Source organism: Polistes fuscatus, unplaced genomic scaffold (assembly GCF_010416935.1).
Source record: "Polistes fuscatus isolate 324 unplaced genomic scaffold, CU_Pfus_HIC Scaffold23, whole genome shotgun sequence".
Lineage (NCBI taxonomy): Eukaryota > Metazoa > Arthropoda > Insecta > Hymenoptera > Vespidae > Polistes > Polistes fuscatus.
This window is the reverse complement of record NW_025113100.1, coordinates 2592377-2611211: the sequence shown is the minus strand read 5'-3', so window position 1 is coordinate 2611211 and position 18835 is coordinate 2592377. Positions and strand designations below refer to the sequence as shown.

The window sequence follows — 18835 nt, the reverse complement described above, 5'->3', positions numbered from 1 at the left end:
ATAATAATGACGATATAATAACAATAAAATAATAATTATACTAAAAAACTGATGTGTATTAATATACTATATAATATACTATATAATAAAATATAAATATTTTCATCTGTGCACTGGATGTATCACTTGTTTGTATAAAAAATAAAAAAAAAAGGAACATGCAAGTCACAATAGTTTCTGTATAATGGCAATAACTTTGTTTTAACAATTATTTGCACCTACTTCTTTATATTATAAAAAAATCAGTAAAACTTTTTACTTGATCTTACTGTGTAATTAAATTATTTCACAATTTATAATTTTAATATTTAAAAAACAATATGTAACACATATATATATGTGTGTGTATATATATATATATGTTCTAACAATTATTATTATTGGACTGAAAGTATGGTATATACGTATATTATATTTTTTCATTTTTAATGTATTAAAATATCTTATGAATTGAACATATATATATATATATATATTCTTATAAAATGTATGTTCTCGAAACTATAAATCATCACATGAGCCTTTTTTGTATTATAGCATTGAAAAAATGTATTTTTGAAATTAATTTGCTACTACGAATCACTCGGGTTTTTTTTGTAGGTAATAGATATCGAATTGTTTTTATTTTCCGGGATATGATCACCATTTTCCACCAGGCACTCAAAATTTTCTAAGTTAATGTCAGTCGATTGAAATCCATTTTCAAATATATTTGCATTCATTTCCATACTGCAAAGAGAATCTTCCCTCTGTAGGTTATTTGGAGAATTATCTAAACATAAGATAATATGCATCTTTTTAATCTTATACAAATATCATCCAAAAATACATACAAGGATTCATATTGTAAATTATAAAAATATAAACCACTTATATAAAATAATTAAATGTATATTACAATATAAATGGAAAACAGTTTTTTACAATAGCATACTAATAATGATTTTCTTTTTTTCAAATAACGATACATTAAATCATAATAAAAAGTTCATTCGCTTGATACCAAAGCTTACCTTGAGTAAATGGTTTAAAATATGTACGGTCTTCTTCATTTCTCTTAAGTTTTTTAAGATTCGTAATATTTACTACTTGAGAATTAACTTCTTTGCAAACTTCTTTAGATTTTCTATCAAACAAATATTATCAATCAATAAAGGAATTATAACAATGAATTTTTCACTTTCTCTTGATTAATTATAATTGTATTCTTACCTAGATACTGTTTCCTCTAATGTATTAACTGAACTGTTAATTTTGAAAGAAGATCCAGTATCTTTTAAATGCACTTCATTGTTATCTCTTTCCTGTAATAAGCGACTACTTATACTCTTATATTGCCATTTTTATTAAATAAATTCATTATTATAGTGAAGAAAAATATTGGATTATATTTATAACAATTATTATTATTATTATTATTATTATTATTATTATTATTATTATTATGTAATAAAAAGTGAGATGTGCTACGATGCTGTATTTACATATAGTTTACTTTTCTTCCTGCAAAGGGTACATGAACAATGTCTTACGACAAATTTGATAGAAAATAGAAAATTTATACGGTAAAAGAAAAAACTACATTTTTCAATAGAAAACAAATATGAATACGTATTAAATTTGTATACCTTTATATTTGTTTTCATAGTTTCCACATGCGTAGCTGTTAACATTGTTGGTGTTTGATTGCAATTATCTAAATTAATAGGATGTGGTAAAATGTTAACCGTACTTGAATTTTGTTGATTAGCTACCGATAATTTCTTTCCTCCCATTATTACTTTACCTAATACTTCCTAAAAAGAATAATAAATTGTTAATTTTATTATGTGGTTATTATAAAGAAAAAAATTAATTAAGGATTTAATTACAATAAGATAAAATACCTTGCCTGCATGAGACAGCATTATGCCTTTGTTACTTCCTTTTTGTATTACTATTACATTAGTCTTAGTTGTTAATTTTTTATTAGGATGATTAGTTATATTTACAGTTTTATCAGAATTTAATGTCACACGCTGTAAAATAAATATAACTATATCTATGTATCGTGTACATATATTGGATGCATATATGTATAAATATATTTGGAATAGTCTTAATGCATACCATTTTAGCAGTAGATTGATTGATAATCGCAACTGGCAATTTTTTACATGCTAAAGTTGTTACCGCAGATTTAACACTAGGTGGACCAGGACCGCTTGATACCATAGTTCCAGGAGCTGTAAATCGTGCACAAGCTATAAAAAATTATATTACTTAATATAGGAAAAATTAACTATATATGTATATACATATAGTATTCTTCAATTTTATAAATACATACTTGATATAGCAGATTTAATAGATGAAACAGTTTTCACGTTAGCTTGCACTGTCGTTGGTAAATTTTTAACACAAGGATTTAAATTTGCTATCTCTGATTTTGTAGTTGGTGCTATAAAATAAATACAAAATATATCGTTATCATATAAAAAAGAATTAATAATTATTAGAGAAAATTATATATATATATTAAAAGAATTATTAAGAAATAATAAATAATTATTAGAAAAAATAATATATACTACCTAATTGTATATCTTGATTTTCCGATTGTGTGTCACTATTTCTGATGTGTGATAAACTATCTAATGTTCCAGTATTTACTGGCAATCTTGTATTAATTTTATTTTGTACTGTTGTTTTATCTTTATTCTTGGTGGAATTAGTTGCACAAGTAGTAACTTTTGTATTACAATTAATGGTTGAATGAACGGGTGACAAAGTATTTGTACTCTCTGACAGTACATCCTTCGAAGGTGCTGTTATAAAAATATACAAAGAAAAAAAGAAATAAATATTAAATATATACATATATATAGATAGATAGATAGAATACTTAAAGAAAGATAGCTTAATAAAGATAAAAAATATTGTTAAACCTATTAGACTAGATCCTGCACACATCATAGAGAGTGGGATAAGAGTAACACCTTGGTGCTGTGAAATCGTTGTTTCGCTTTGCTCCATTTTAGGTTCGAGTAATGTTTCATTCTCATTAACATGATTCAATGTTTCCAATGAATTAGAAGATAACACCAATACCTGTATAATTATATGACTTTTTATATTTATATGATTGAATCAACCTTAATCATGCAAATAGTTGGACATTGCTTGTAAAATATTAGATTAAAATATATAAAATAAAAAAAAAAACCTTATTGTGTGGTGGTGAAAACGAAGAATTATCTTGTTTGGTAGTGTTAACTTGCTGAATATCTTGGTATTTAATTTTTATAGGCCTTTTTTCTTGATCCTTATCAATATTTAGTACCTATAATATATTCTTTGCTTTATTTTCACCATTTTAAGGATAGGTAACACTTAAAATATTATTATAAAACTGACAGACACCTTATTTGTTTCGTGTATGGATCTTTTTCTACAGTTGACGGTTGCTTGAGCATTACATGATCCTGCTTCAATTGATGATATTTTTTCAATTTTCAAACATATCTTGGATTCATTTAGTACATCTGATATAAAATAAACATTTGGAGATTAATGAAAAATGTATAAGTAAAAAATATGAATTTAAAAGACACTCCAAATAATAATATTACACAAAAAACTAACAACTGACCAGCTTTTTATGGTTGTACGCAATTACGACTTCTTTACAATTTTCATAACAAAAAGAAGTAGCATAATATTAAACAAAGGAAGGTCAACTTTTTTAATGGCTTCACCAAAATAAAATGGATAGAACAAAAATGTATCCATAACTACATCACCATCCCAAGATCATATAATCTTGAGATTAAAGATTTTCTACAAACTGTTAAACAAAAAAATTATTTTGAAGTAGCAATTCTAAGCGGAGTAGGCTTCATGTTAATTCTTTCATTTTAAAAAAAAATAATATAATCCATTCGACATAATAGACCACCTTTATCTTCGTCCTTGTTTTCTTCGACTGGACTATTGTCATTCGCACGCGTCGTTGCAAATGATAGACTGTTTGCTAACATTGTAAAAGCATTTCGTGCTTTCAATCTAGGTAAAAGTGGAGTTGAACGACGGCCTTCCATGATCCAATCTATGGCAGTATTTGGTCCGTTTAACCTGTTTTATATTAAATCAATTATATTTACTACATATTACTAAGACAACAAATTCAAATAAATAGATACATACTGCTCGGCTATCATTGCGAGTTTCTCATCGTTAACAGCCCTACGTACTTCAGCACGATGTCTTTCATTAGATATATGAAGAATTTTAGCAAGTTCTTGCAGTAATCTTTGTTTGCTACTAGTTAAAAGTCCTTGAGCACGTAACACCGATACCATATTCCCATAAGCATCTAATTCTGTACAATAAAAAATTGCATTAAATCATTATATTCTTATACAATTGAATACATTTGGAATTTTACTAATAATTTGATAATTTTCATCATTGAAATATTTACAATTCAATGCCATAGTAATATTACAGGTATTAAATTAGAGATTCGTATATATGTATGTATAATTAACATAAAATATGAAGTACAATATAACATGTATACAACATATAATAATATGTAGTACAATAGAAAAAATTCCCAAGAAAACTTCTTCATAAATAAAATGAAATAAAACAAAATTCTATCATTCTCAATCATGAAAATCATTTTGTGCCATTTAGCTATTTAACGTTGAAATTAAAATAATTTGTTGAATAAAAATAAGACAAAAACGAGCTAAAAATTAAAGCATATTCATTGAAAAGGGAACAAATTATGCTAAGATAAAATACAGACAAACGGGTTTATTAATTATTACTTATTAAAGAAAATAGTTATTTTTATTGTAATCTTACCTAGATAGCGTAAACATTTTCTACACTCATCCCGTGTCATTTCACGTCGTATCGATGAATAAACTCTGTTATCCATATTGACGTAGCTTATATTAGACTTTTTAAACAATTCAAATACATTTTCTACATTTTGTACTTCGCTGACAGAATCATTGAGGCTTTCACGTATTATTATTATCATTACACATAGAGAGATTTAGAATTTACAATACTAGGGATATATCATTTGACTTTTGTTGGAGATTGGTAATAAACATAAGCCACAGAAACTATTATTTCAAGAATTATTTACTTGATTTCTATATTATTACGTTATTAAGTATGCAAATTGATTAATTGTTTACTATTTTATTATTATTTCTAAACATTATAATATATTAATTAATGTAAAAAAAGTAAAGACAATAAAATTGAATTTAAAATTGGCGGTAATAATTAGTTCCATTTTTCAATCAAGAATTTATAGGTGGCGCTAATAATTAGTTCCATTTTTCAAACAAGAATTTACAGATGGCGTTATTATAGATTTACGTTAAAATTTGATTAACTGTTAACTATTTTATTATTATTTTTAAACATTATAATATATTAATTAATGTAAAAAAAGTAAGGACAATAAAATTGAATTCAAAATTGGCGGTAATAATTAGTTCCATTTTTCAGTCAAGAATTTACAGATGGCGTTATTATAGATTTACGTTAAAATTTTACCCCTCGCTACAAACGTTTATTTTTCAATAATAATTACTTATTATTTATAGAAAAAAAAAGAAAGAATTATCTAATTTCATATATTCCAATTTATAACAACGATTCCATCTATATATATAAAACAAATTTCAAATTGGTTGAAGAAAATATTTATAGAAATGATAGTTATCGAAATTTAAAAAACAGAAAAGAAAGTGTGTGTATATGTGTGTGTGTGTGTGGTGCGTGTGCAGGACAAGGACTCTATTCAATTCAAATAGTGAAAATATTAAATTGAAAAAAATAAAAAATGTGATTAATATAGTAATCAATAAAACACAAAAAGTAAAATAACTTTATTGTTAATTTCTATGTTATATAAATTTATTTAAATCTCATAGAAGTTGAAATAAAATAAGAATACATTTTTTTTAGGTTAAATAGAATAACAAAATACATGAATACACGATAGAAGAAATAAATTTATCTAAATATTTCACAGGATATAAAATAATCTACATATTGTATACACATTTTAGCCATAAATTTATTATGTAGCAAGTTTCCAATCTATGTTTTGTAGTCTATGGAGGTCGGTTGAACGATCGAATGTAGTACGTCAGTTGTAGCGACGACTCCGCACGAAGTTGTGTAGTTTAAAGGCACATATATTATATAACATAGGCGCACTTTTTCGTATAATAAGCAGTCAAAGTAGAATTTAATTAAGCAAAAAAAAAAATAAATTAATAAAAAATTTAAAAAAAAAAATTAAGGCAAAAGATTAAACAAATTAAATAAATAATAATTTTATTATACATATATCCAAAAAAATATATATATATATATATACATATATATATATATATACGTGTATATATATATATTTATATATATATATATATATATATAACATATCCTGCAATAATGCCGCGTTCATTAGCCCACTGGAAAAAAGTCGTATTCTTAAATATTGTACAATTATTCTCACGTAAGTTATATAACAATCCAATAAATTACATTTTAAAAAAGCTTATATTATTATCATTTTCATAATATTAAATATCACATTAAGTGTCTTCATTATATTCTATGCAATGTATCTAATCATTTTACTTGATGAATAAAAAAAAAGAAGAAAAAAAAAAGAATAAATTAAATCGAATAAAAATGATAAAAATAGAAATATTGACGAGAAAATTGTGACTATGGGTCTCACGCATTACTATCATATTTATAATTGTAATTTATCGAGTTAATTTTTTATCAGATTGCATGTTAAATATCTCGTTAGTTAAGTTTATTCAAAATCTGTTTAATTTTGAAAAAACAAAAAGATAAAAAAAATGTATTAACTTGCGTTAATATTTCTATCGTAAAATTATAAAATTAAATTAAATAGATATGTTTTATTGTTTCCACAGAGTATCTTGATTATCTTTTAATAATATCTAATGTGTATTACTTACGTACGTAACATCTGTTTCCTGTGATCGATACGGTAACACCTCCCAGCAACAGGACACCACCGCAAGTCGTTATAATCGACCTAGACATTATATTTCATCAATGAAAAAATTATCTTATTTTTATTCGATTATAACAAGATTATCGTCATCTTTTAATCGACATCGATTTGTATCTAAAAAAAAAAAAAAAAAACAAAAAATCGTAAAAATATAATTATTTCTTTTTGATTACATTGATGCATCAAAAATTAGACAAATTCGACCCTAATTATATCGAAAATATTTTTCTATTTTTTTTTCTAGATATATATATATATTTATCAATGAAATAATATTAATTCATAATTCATCATTAATAATGATTAAGATAAAAGATTGAATGAAGTTTGTGTGTAATAAATAATATTTTTTCTAGATGCAACTTGTGTGGTGCAGGTGCAATTAATTGCACCACGTTACGTTAACCGCAGCAGTACGGTAACGCTCTACTGTAATCACAGTGTTCCAGAAGATGAACTATATAAAATAGAATTTATAAAGAATGACGAGAAAATATTTCAATATATAAAAGAGAGAAATCCACCGTTCGTTATACCACCCCTATACGGTACAGATATGGAGGTGAGAAAAAAAGGACTTAACGAAAAAAAAAAGAAAAAAAATATATATTTTTTGGTTTCTTATTTTTTGTTACTTAATCGTTGTTTTTTGTTGTAATACAAAATTATGTTTTCTTTAGTATTCGGAAAATGGCACGACAATCAAACTAAAGGATGTTGATTTGGCAGTGTCCGGTATATATTCCTGTGCAGTTTCTACTTCAACTCCCATTTATACAAAGCCTTCCGATAATGTACAAATGAAAGTGATAGGTCAGTAGTATTTTCATTCATTTTAGATAATGCATTATCTTGATTAAATATAGATACATAATAGAATGAACTTCTCTATTCAGTATACTATATATATATATATCTCTCTGTAGTATACTGTATTTATATAGTATATTTCTATGTAGCACACAATATCTATAGAACACTTGCACGTAGTGTACTTGAATAATAAGTAATGTTAGAATTTTTCATAATAATTTATATTTAAATAAATAACATTAGTAATTTTCATTGAATATATTTAACCCTTTGTACTCGAGGCCTTTTTAACCAAGTTAAGTAGACATTTTACAGGTACTTTAAAAACATTTATAAACAAACAAGCGTATAGAAATAATAAAATATCATCAGTTTATTCATTTATATGTCGAAAAAAACAAACTTTGATAAATACTACACTCTGTAATTAGTTTTGGTTGAGTTGACACTGTAAATTGGCCGGACGTCGTATCGGCGCCGCTCGAGTGCAAAGGGTTAATATGTTTTTTTTTTATATTAAAAATTCTAATTAAATATTTTAATAATAGGATTTAATATACTAAAGTAACACAAAAATAGTAATATATTTATATGAAAAATGTTGATATTAAATATATTACAGTATTATAATAGTATGTTTTGTGTTAATAGTACCACAGACTGAGAATCCGATGATTACGTTCGAAAAGAGCGTTTATGTGATCGGTGATTATTTAGAAGCAAACTGTTCGTCCTCAGCGGCGTTACCTGTTCCTCATTTAACTTGGTTCATAAATGGAAAAGAGGTATCAGCACACAAAACATGCGTACACGTAAACACGTATATTTACACAGTATGTAGGTAGGCGTAAGTGCTCATCCATACTACTTACGTATATTCACATACATACATATCAACGTACATATACACGTATATACGTATACGTTACATCTATACGATTAAATGAATCGATAGTGTTTTCTCTCTTTGTGCATGATTGAAGTACATACATACATATATATATATATACATACATACACGCATATATACATACAGGCATACATGATAATAATTCGTTGATTTAAAAATAACTCTGTATACTTCCTCAATCAATATTGTTTTCTAATCCCTCTTGTTTTCTTCATTTTATCTATTTTTGTTTTTTTTTTCTCATATAATGCAAATATGTATTTACTCATATTATCTTATAGCACGAGAGCCCGTGAGTGCCAGACCTTCGGATTTTCATAAAAGCTGAAAATTTTTCTATGTGTGTCCCTAATACAGGTAAAAATGATCCCCACCCATGAAGCTGAGGCAGCGGTGGCTTTGGCAGGTAACAGGTAACAAAGGTGTATAAAATTCCATCTCAAATTTATCATAAAATAAAACTGAATTTTTTTATATTTGATTCATAATAATATCAAAACTCGCGTTGCGAGATTATAGAGAGATAATTAAAAAAAGGAAAAAAAAAAAAAATAAAAAAAAAATAAAAAAAATAAATAAATTAATATTTAATTCAGTTTTATTTTATGATAAACTTGAGATGGAATTTTATACACCTTTGTTACCTGTTACCTGCCAAAGCCACCGCTGCCTCAGCTTCATGGGTGGGGATCATTTTTACCTGTATTAGGGACACACATAGAAAAATTTTCAGCTTTTATGAAAATCCGAAGGTCTGGCACTCACGGGCTCTTGGACTATTAATTATTTAAATGCTCAGATATATTCTAATTCACAATGTTAATATTCATATGAACATGTCACAATCGACATACACACGAACAATTTTGATATTGCTATTATTATTATAATTATTATTAATATTATTCACGAGCGTTATTTGTGTTGCTCAATGATATGCACGCGTACGTGCGCGAATAAATACCACACGTAAACATGTTCATTTGATGTGTATTTCTGCATGTATTTATTATATTTGTAAATCGGTGTTTTGTGTAGTTATAGTTATTGGAAAACGATCCCACTAGTGCAGTATTTTTCGATCGATGTGGGTCATGTGCGAAGACTTTCGATTCTTGAGACGTTTCATGGATCACAACTGGCTAAATGGAAGATGGGAAATGACAATGTACACTGCAAGCTTTTCATCAACCCTCGATTGACCTCTACTTTAAGAGCTTATACCTTTTACTTTGAGGAGGATTGACATGGAAATCGTGAAAACACTGCACTAGTGAACTCTTCATTTTACGCTGATAGCACTGCAGGTATAAGCAGATCCACTTGAGATTTACTTTATTGGAGAAGTGTTACATCCTGCAGATCATCCACGCTGTCTACGCCTAAGATTGGCTCTGAGTACGAAATAACTGGTATTATCATTTTATAGCACGTAGTGAGAATTATTGTCTTATAATTTTATAATGGGTAGTGATGAAAAGAATTTCCTATATAATTTTTATATTTTTATTTTATTATACTTATTCTTTCTTTGTTTTTTTTTTTTTTTTCAATAATCTCCACTATAAGTAGAATTGTAATTATTTAAATATTATCCTTCAACGTTTATTTCTTTATATTGTGATTTTTTTTACAGTTTCAGATTGACATAGTTTTGTCTTAAAGAAAAAAAAAAATAAACACGCAGTATATTTATTTCAATTTTTCTCAAGTATAATCAAATCATACGTTATAAGGATCAAATAATAGATTTTACGTTCATATATTATAAATTGCGAAGAAATTTATTAAAAGCTAATATTGCATAATAGAAAAAGTTTATGCATCAGTATTATTTCACAATACCTTGTATATCAAAAGGATATGTCAATAATATTGCACTCTTATTAAAATGCACTTCTTTAAGAAAAATATTTGTATTGTAAGATAGAAAGAAAATGAAAAATAAGACAATTTTTTATTTCTTTTTAGTTATCATTTGTAAGCATCACAATCATAAGGAAGGCTTTCAACGTGAATTAAAATATTGAATCAAACTTTTCTTCTCATATATTTCATCAAAATAGGAGAGTGCCTATAAAATAATCACAATGATTAAAGACGACAATGAGCGAACTATAAATAGATGAATTTTCTTAGGATATTTAAGCTACAAAACATGAAAGAAACATTTATTTGTAATGTAATTCAATTTCATACATTTATTTTTATGTAACAATATAAATTTGAATGCTAGTTTCGGAGACAAATTAAAATACACTAAATGTTTGTGTTTTATAACAGTCAAATTAACTGCACTTAGAATACACCGTATGTGTTCTATTGTTTTTAGATCTTGGGCGTAGTAAGTACTTTGTGCTTGCATTTGTAAGTTTTGTAAAAATCCAGTGCATTCAGAGTGCAATGTTTTTATACCTAATATCATTTATGAATTAAAAATAAGGTTCACGCTTTGTTTAATCATGCTTTACACCTTCTTGTATAATATCATAACATTGGCCATTGTGGATGCAGAGACCCTTGGAATATTTTGACCAGTCACCTGTGCGCACACCTCAAGACTGCACATATGCGAATCTTTTTCTTGGACTTATTTACATCACCTTTAATGCAATCGTAGGACTCAAATAGTTTTAACGCACAATGTCTTGGGTTTCTTCATGTTTTCCTTTTCTTCTAACACGGTCTGTCTAATAGAACAAGCACTACTATTAATAGCACTTTAAATCACACGCTACAACAAGCATGTTGTTTCAAAAGGTACGGCACATTACTAAAAAAACCTATCAATATTTCTTTGTTCTCCGATCAAAAATATTAATTTGAAATTTATTAACTAATAATGTATTTTGTAATATAGGTGGATGTCACATTGGTACATCATTATCCTCATACTCATCATGATCAATTACTATCTGCAACTGCTAAATTAATGGTAGAAGTATCTGAGTTACATGCTGGAAATAATGGATATTTGGAAATTAGTTGTCATTCTACTATACCAGATTATCCTATGAATCATGAAGAGTATGCTGATATTAGGAAGAAGACAGTGTCAAGTAATTATATATCGCATATGAATTATTTTTTGTTTCTTTTCTCTATGATATATGTGTATATATTTTATTTGGTAGATATTGTATTTTATTTCTCATGTTCATTAATTGTTTGTTATTTGTTTCAGTTCAAATTATCCTAACACCAGTACCTTCATCTTTTGCGGTCAGGAGCATGCACGAATTAGCATTGGTGACAATGTCGTGCATAATCTGTGCAAAGCGCACATTAATTTCTTAATATACGTCAATTTATATATAATAAAACTGTATAAAAAAAAGAAGATGCGTAAGTAAAACTAAAAAAAAGAGAAAAGGAAAGAAAAGAAAAGAAAAGAAAAAGAAAAAAATGAATATACGAACGAACAATCACGTTGTCTTCCTTGATTATACAGAAATGCAGGGTGCAATGATCGTATTATGTTGCGAAGCTATCATTCATAGACACGATTTTCTCGTGCAGCTATTTTTTACTAATGCTTGAAATTTTATGAACTTCATAAGTGATTTATCTCTGTAAACGTGTTTTTAGATTAGAAATATAACTCCTTTGTGTAATAAGGTTAAACAAATAATTGATGTTTCTACAATCAATATTAAGGAGAACAATACAGTGATTCATACTAATAACAATCTCACAGAAAGCTAAATATTTAAAAAAAGTCCAAAAGAGTAACTAAAAAAATAAATAAATAAATAAAAGAAGAAATATAGTAAATGTACTTTGTTAAAAGTAGAATGTATATAATATGTTTTTATTGATGGTATATTTTATCATTTACTTTCGAGGATATATTTATTCAGAAAATAATTCAAAGTATATATACAAGAGAAACCATTAAATATATATAATAACACTTACGATATGTTTTATCCAGTCAAATTATGGTGTGTATAAATGTTTTTTATTTAATGAAACTATATATTATATTCAGACGACAAGGATAAGTATTGAGAAAAAATGTCCATATATTTAGGAATTAGCATTGGTTGATGTGTATGAAATGGTGTTATATAAATTATTGAAAAATTCTATCAAGTAATTTAATACCTTATATTTTCCATCATCATAAAAAAAAACCAAATTTAATTAGATTATCCTAATTCGCGGTGTTGACAATTTTTATAAATTATTTTAGATTGTTAATAATGTGATATAATATATTTTTCGTTTTAAATTAAACATCGGATAAAAATAACCTACAAATTGTATTAATCTTAATTATTCGAAAGAAATAATAAACACAGACAATTATCAAAATATGATTAAATAATTAAATAGATAATTATACAAATAATGAGATTAGTGTATATATCGATCGATAAGAAAAATATTATTTAAAAATTCGCGCGCAAATGAGTCTACTGTCCGAACATTCCGAACATTTCCGAACATTTCCGATCGATAAAGGAAGTGTTAGTCTGCTGTTTAATGTGAAGCTTCGGATAAACGCGAGAATTTAGAATAAACTGTCCTAATCGTTTATAGTGAGTGTTAATATTTTACTTAGATAATCAAAATTTTCTTCTGTCAATTTTTTTTATTAAAATGAGTTATAATGAAAAAAAATCATTTAATTTAATTGTGCTAATTTATATCTTTTAAATATACAGTCGCATTAATGATCGAAATAGTTTCGTTCTGACTCATATTGCGTTATAAACATTATTTATGTAAACGTTCTTATATCTATATAAGATAATGTATTTACGTACATACAATTTTATCTATATACAAATTTAAACTGAAACGTTTAAATGGTTTAACGTATATATCCTTTTACATTTCATGAATGTTCTTTTTGTTGCTGTAGACCCACCTGTTGGATATTCTGACACCTGTTTCCAATTCTTTGAACTTCCACAGGTAAAGACATAATCTTTGTTCATAAACTTCGTTTCTTTTTTTTTTTTTTAAATATATATTTTTCGCTTACACATATGTATTATATTTTTCAATTTAATTATGCATATGTTAATATGTTGAAAAAAAATTAAATTGTATTGTGTGTGTGTGTTTATGTTCATACGTTATGTTATATATAATAAATAATGTACTATTGAGTTGTTAATATTTTTTTTATGGAAAAATATCCTTGCTTGGATATTTCTTTGTATTATATGGGTGATATGACAAAAAAAAAATCGGTGATTACGTAATAATAAAGGATATTTATAATTGTCATGTATGCTTCATACAGTCTTCTAGCAGGTCAGTATTTTATTAAAATTGTTTTTTTGTTACAAAATTTATGATAATTATAAGAAAGTTATTAACAATAAAAAAAAATGTGATATTGTATATTTTTTCAATCGTTATCTAACGACAAATAATTTTCATTGATCCGATGCAAACATATGTGTACTTGTTTGATTATTATTTTTCAGATATGGAGCAAACGGAACAACCTCAGTCACTTGTAAATAAACCGGAAGGGTTTACATTATTATTTACAATTTTAGAATTGACAGGAGCCGTGCTTATTATTTTAATGATAGTATGGATTACCCAATTTAGAAATGGTTTTTCTTGGACATCTCATCCAGATCTTGAATTTAATTGGCATCCTTTATTAATGACTATTGGATTTGTATTTCTTTATGCTAATGGTATACGAAATTTGATTATTTACATTTTTAACAGGATATATATGGCGATGAAGAATTCAAAAAAATTGTTTTTCTTTTTTTCATTTTAGCTATGCTTATATACAGAACACAAAGGAACGTTCGAAAAAGGCGATTAAAATTAATACACACTGGATTGATGGTACTTACTATTTTACTGACAATAATTGCATTAATTGCAGTCTTTGATAGTCATAATTTAAAGAATCCACCCATACCAAACATGTATTCCTTACACAGCTGGATAGGATTAACAAGTGTAATATTGTTTTGTTGCCAAGTAAGTCAATACTTTGAGTAAAATAATATATATTCTTAAAACCCATATAGATATATACATATACATTCGTTTTTTTAACAGTTGCTCGCAGGTTTCATTACCTTTCTTTATCCTGGTTTACATGAATCATTACGGTCATCCTATATGCCCATACACGTTTACTTTGGTATAGCAACTTTTGTTGGAAGTATTGCGGCTTGTTTACTTGGACTCAACGAGAAAGCAATCTTCGCTATAAAGTTAGTTCATAAGAATAATAATTAAATAAGTGCTCTGTGATATATTAAGAAATTAATATTACTTTTTTATATTTCAGGGATTATGGAAACTTTGTTTCCGAAGGAATCTTGGTAAACAGTATCGGACTATTTTTAGTCATTTTTGGAGCATTAGCAGTATATTTAGTATCGCAGGGACAATATAAACGTTTACCTAGACCGGAGGATAATCTATTGCTGACAAATAGAAACTAACTAAAATGATGAGAGATATTATTATCTCTTCAAAATGATATCCTTATCTATGTGCTTGTGCTTTAAAAGCTCTTGATAAGTTTTATATTGGTCTCAAATTTTTAATGTATTTGTTTTTCGTTACTTTTTTCTAAGTATTATCAATTTATATTATCTGTTTAATAGTTAATATTTGTTCAATTGTTACATTAATTAAATATTATATATTTCTATTGTTAATAATATTGATGGTGCTATTTTAAATATAAAATGGTGCTTATTTGTTATTAATTTCATTTGCATTTAGTTAACACTTAATATAGAATGTCATTTACACTTTAATTTCCATCATATGAAAATAGGATTTGCATTGTATAGGAAATTAGCGAAGTGTAACGTGTTATTCTCATCTTCTCTGTTTTGCAGCTTTTTCTTGTTACTGTTTAATTACTGCTAACAGTGTCAAATCCACTCGAACTTCATCGGGTTTTATTCACATTCCTTATACTTATAATTTATAATTTCGTTAAGTTTCGATCAGATCAATACCATGATTATTGCAACATCAAACGTAGACTCCATTAGATATACAATCTTTGATATTAATTTTTTTGTCCAATCGAAGACTGCCTCAATGATTGAAACATCAAATGAAGACTCTATAATGTATACAATGTTTTATAATTACTTTTGTTTCTAATCAAAGATTATTAGTTGTTAATTTAAAAAATGTAAGAACTGTGAATATTTCTCTCTTGAAATAATCGAATTATTATATTAATTAATAATAAACATTTCATTATGTGTATATATACAAATATATGCGTAAATAAATATATATTGTAATGAATACAAATAAAAATGTTATGTCGTCATTACAGCAAGATATATAAATATTCGTTTTATTATTAGATTCCTAAAGTTATATATTTAAATTTAAAAATTTAAATTGCGCACATTAACGCAATATACATATCACATACATACGAGAAACAAGTAAAGTGATTCGTTAACGAATTCGTTTGTATTCGTTTATTTCCGTATATGATCGTTGGCGCGGTAACGATGTAACCAATAGAAAGAGTCGTTGTATAGTGGCGCCGACTAACGGATTGCGTACTTTTTCAAAGTTTTTCGGAGAGTTCTCGCGCCGTGAGTTATATACGCGACAATCTTCGAGACAGCGTTGTGTGTGCATATTCGCTGTGTTGGTGCGTTTCTAATCGTGGTGTTGCATCGCGTCGGCGCGATTTGTGAACTTCTTATTAGTGTTTTCTTTTATTTCTAACATCTTTTTATACGCAACAAACATACATTATTATCAATAGTCTCATCCTTATATCTTTCATTATTATTTTATTTCTAACCTACTAAAAGCTTAATCAAAAGTGGTTAACATTCGATATAAAACATCGAACAGGAAGGAAAATTAAAAAAAAATGAAGAACGTTCGTTATGTCGACAATTGACACGTCTTTTGTGGTGAGTTAGAATCATTTCATTTTATTTTTTCTATTATATCATTTTTTTGTATCTCTGTATGTTTTTTTGCTTGATAAATGTATATACATCACACACACACATACATACACACGACGCACACATTACACGCACATAAACGCATGCACGTACATGTATACATATTGCAACGAGCCACGTTGCGCAGACGATAAGAAAATTTGCATTTACTCATCTCTTTATGATCTTCAATCGTTGCATGTGATAGGAACGTGCCTCTTCTTAACACATACCCCTCTCCATTATTGGCTCACCCTCCGCCCTCCTCCACTTACTCTTTCGTTTCATCCATAACTCTATCAATACATTGTTCTTATTTATTTTCTTATTTATTTCTCAATATCAGATCTCGTTAACAATTATTGATTTGATCAAACGTTTTATATTCATCTCTAACAATAATATGGATCATATTTTCATTCCTTTTTTTCCTCATCTCGTAATCGTATATTATATATTATTGACTTTATAAAAGATAACATTCAAAGATACAGGTGAACGAGATTAGAATTAGTTATCTTTTGATCGAAGGATTGTTACATTTTTCGTAGATAATTTAATCGATCATCTACAAGCATTCGGATTCGTTAGTCGGTATCTTTCATCAACGATCCGACGAATTAGAGTTCGAGTTTAAGTAGCGTTGAGGTGATTGGATAAAAGGGCGAGCGAATGAGAAGAGAATGAGAGAACGAAAAAATGAAAGTCAAAAATGGCGATAAAACGAAATTCGTTTCTAAACTTTTAAATATATACTTTCTTCTTTTTTCTATGATAGGTTCATCATTATTTTAAATATTTAACAAAAAAAAAAACAATTGAAATGTTAGCTTTTTTTTAAACATATGATTACAGTATTTAGTGATAGACGTATGAGTAAGATTATAAATTTAAGTAAAAAGATTTCTCGTCAGGTAATGTATCCTGATTTTTATATTAGAATATTATAAATGAATAAATTATTTATGAGAAATCATTATTTTCCTTTTTTTTTCTCTTATTCACTTTAAATGGACGCGCAATATTTGATTATCCTTGGAAAAAAACAATCCGATCTAAACTTCGTGTAATGCGATTATATAAAAAAAAGAAAAGAAAAAAAACAGAAGTTCGTAGAATTCGATAATTATACGATATATTCGAATCCGCGATTTTCCATTATTCCGTTGAAATTTTCTTGTTATTTTCAAAGATACTTCCTGATTCTAACATATCTATAGTTGTATATAGTGGTAAATGGTGCCTTGTGACATCTCATTTTTCGCGAACATGCATTCCTTCGTAAAAGACGAGTTTTGTTTCATGAAAAAAAAGCACGTATTTAAATTTGCTCACCCACACATATACATATATACACACTCATAAATATATATGCTTGAATATCCAATAATATTCATAAGCAAACAAATATCAAATTATATAATTAATTACAATATTTCTATAGTGAAGTATTATGTAATATATTATACGACGGAACTTTTAAAAGCGTGGGGGTAGAGCGTAATTAAATTTGACGGTAGCAAAAATTGTATGAAAATGAAAAAATTATCGAACGTTCAACGATTGATAATTCATTCAAAACCAGTTTGATAATATTACTATAAATATGCATGTAAATTTATGATCATGAACATGAATATAGTATAGAGTCTACATACTCAGGGTCGCGAAAATATTTGTACGTGTAAAGGGGGTCAGTAAGTGGAAAAGATTAAGAAGCCCTGCTATATGACATATATATATGTACACACACACACACACACATATGTAATATTAGTATATTTAATTCTAAGTATATAAGCATTACATACATAAAATATACATAGTATAAATAAATGCAAGAACAATTATATGGAAATTAGACACAGACAATTTAAAATATAATATAATATAATATTTTATTATTTTAATTAAAAATATTAAAATTATAAAATATTATAATAATAAATATATACATATACTATATATTTAAAAAAAAATATTAAAAATCCGATCTAAACTTCGTGTAATGCGATTATATATATATATAAAAAAAAAGAATTAAAATATTTATATATTATTATTTATATATTTATATATAATTTTTTATAAAATAATTTAAATATT

General features: G+C 26.4%; 3 protein-coding genes across 8 annotated transcripts; 2 read left to right on the top strand and 1 right to left on the bottom strand.

Annotated features, from left to right (window-relative positions):
* Positions 1-409: 409 nt before the first annotated feature.
* On the bottom strand, positions 410-5058 carry LOC122518152 (BRCA2-interacting transcriptional repressor EMSY). 4 transcript variants are annotated; one of them, XM_043636891.1, is made up of 14 exons: positions 4855-5057; positions 4186-4360; positions 3938-4113; positions 3403-3524; positions 3206-3322; positions 2928-3090; positions 2574-2807; positions 2330-2440; positions 2110-2243; positions 1887-2018; positions 1629-1796; positions 1213-1304; positions 1014-1126; positions 410-772 (listed from the first exon to the last, which is right to left on the bottom strand). In XM_043636891.1, the coding sequence occupies exons 1-14, from the start codon at positions 5033-5035 to the stop codon at positions 573-575; spliced, it is 2118 nt and encodes a 705-aa protein (XP_043492826.1). In that variant the 5' UTR covers positions 5036-5057; the 3' UTR covers positions 410-572. The 4 variants fall into 4 exon arrangements, with proteins under 4 accessions (XP_043492826.1, XP_043492828.1, XP_043492829.1 ...); XM_043636893.1 differs by having other exon boundaries at positions 2110-2225; XM_043636894.1 differs by having other exon boundaries at positions 2979-3090.
* A 1356-nt stretch (positions 5059-6414) lies between these two features.
* On the top strand, positions 6415-12884 carry LOC122518130 (junctional adhesion molecule 2A-like). Its single transcript, XM_043636861.1, has 6 exons — positions 6415-6535; positions 7429-7634; positions 7753-7885; positions 8537-8670; positions 11656-11854; positions 11980-12884. The coding sequence occupies exons 1-6, from the start codon at positions 6472-6474 to the stop codon at positions 12090-12092; spliced, it is 849 nt and encodes a 282-aa protein (XP_043492796.1). The 5' UTR covers positions 6415-6471; the 3' UTR covers positions 12093-12884.
* A 241-nt stretch (positions 12885-13125) lies between these two features.
* On the top strand, positions 13126-15394 carry LOC122518129 (plasma membrane ascorbate-dependent reductase CYBRD1). 3 transcript variants are annotated; one of them, XM_043636857.1, is made up of 7 exons: positions 13126-13339; positions 13666-13718; positions 14020-14063; positions 14240-14461; positions 14551-14759; positions 14841-14998; positions 15076-15394. In XM_043636857.1, the coding sequence occupies exons 3-7, from the start codon at positions 14036-14038 to the stop codon at positions 15230-15232; spliced, it is 774 nt and encodes a 257-aa protein (XP_043492792.1). In that variant the 5' UTR covers positions 13126-13339; positions 13666-13718; positions 14020-14035; the 3' UTR covers positions 15233-15394. The 3 variants fall into 3 exon arrangements, with proteins under 3 accessions (XP_043492792.1, XP_043492795.1, XP_043492794.1); XM_043636860.1 differs by having other exon boundaries at positions 14053-14063; positions 15076-15393; XM_043636859.1 differs by lacking the exon at positions 14020-14063 and having other exon boundaries at positions 15076-15392.
* The last annotated feature ends 3441 nt before the right edge of the window (positions 15395-18835 follow it).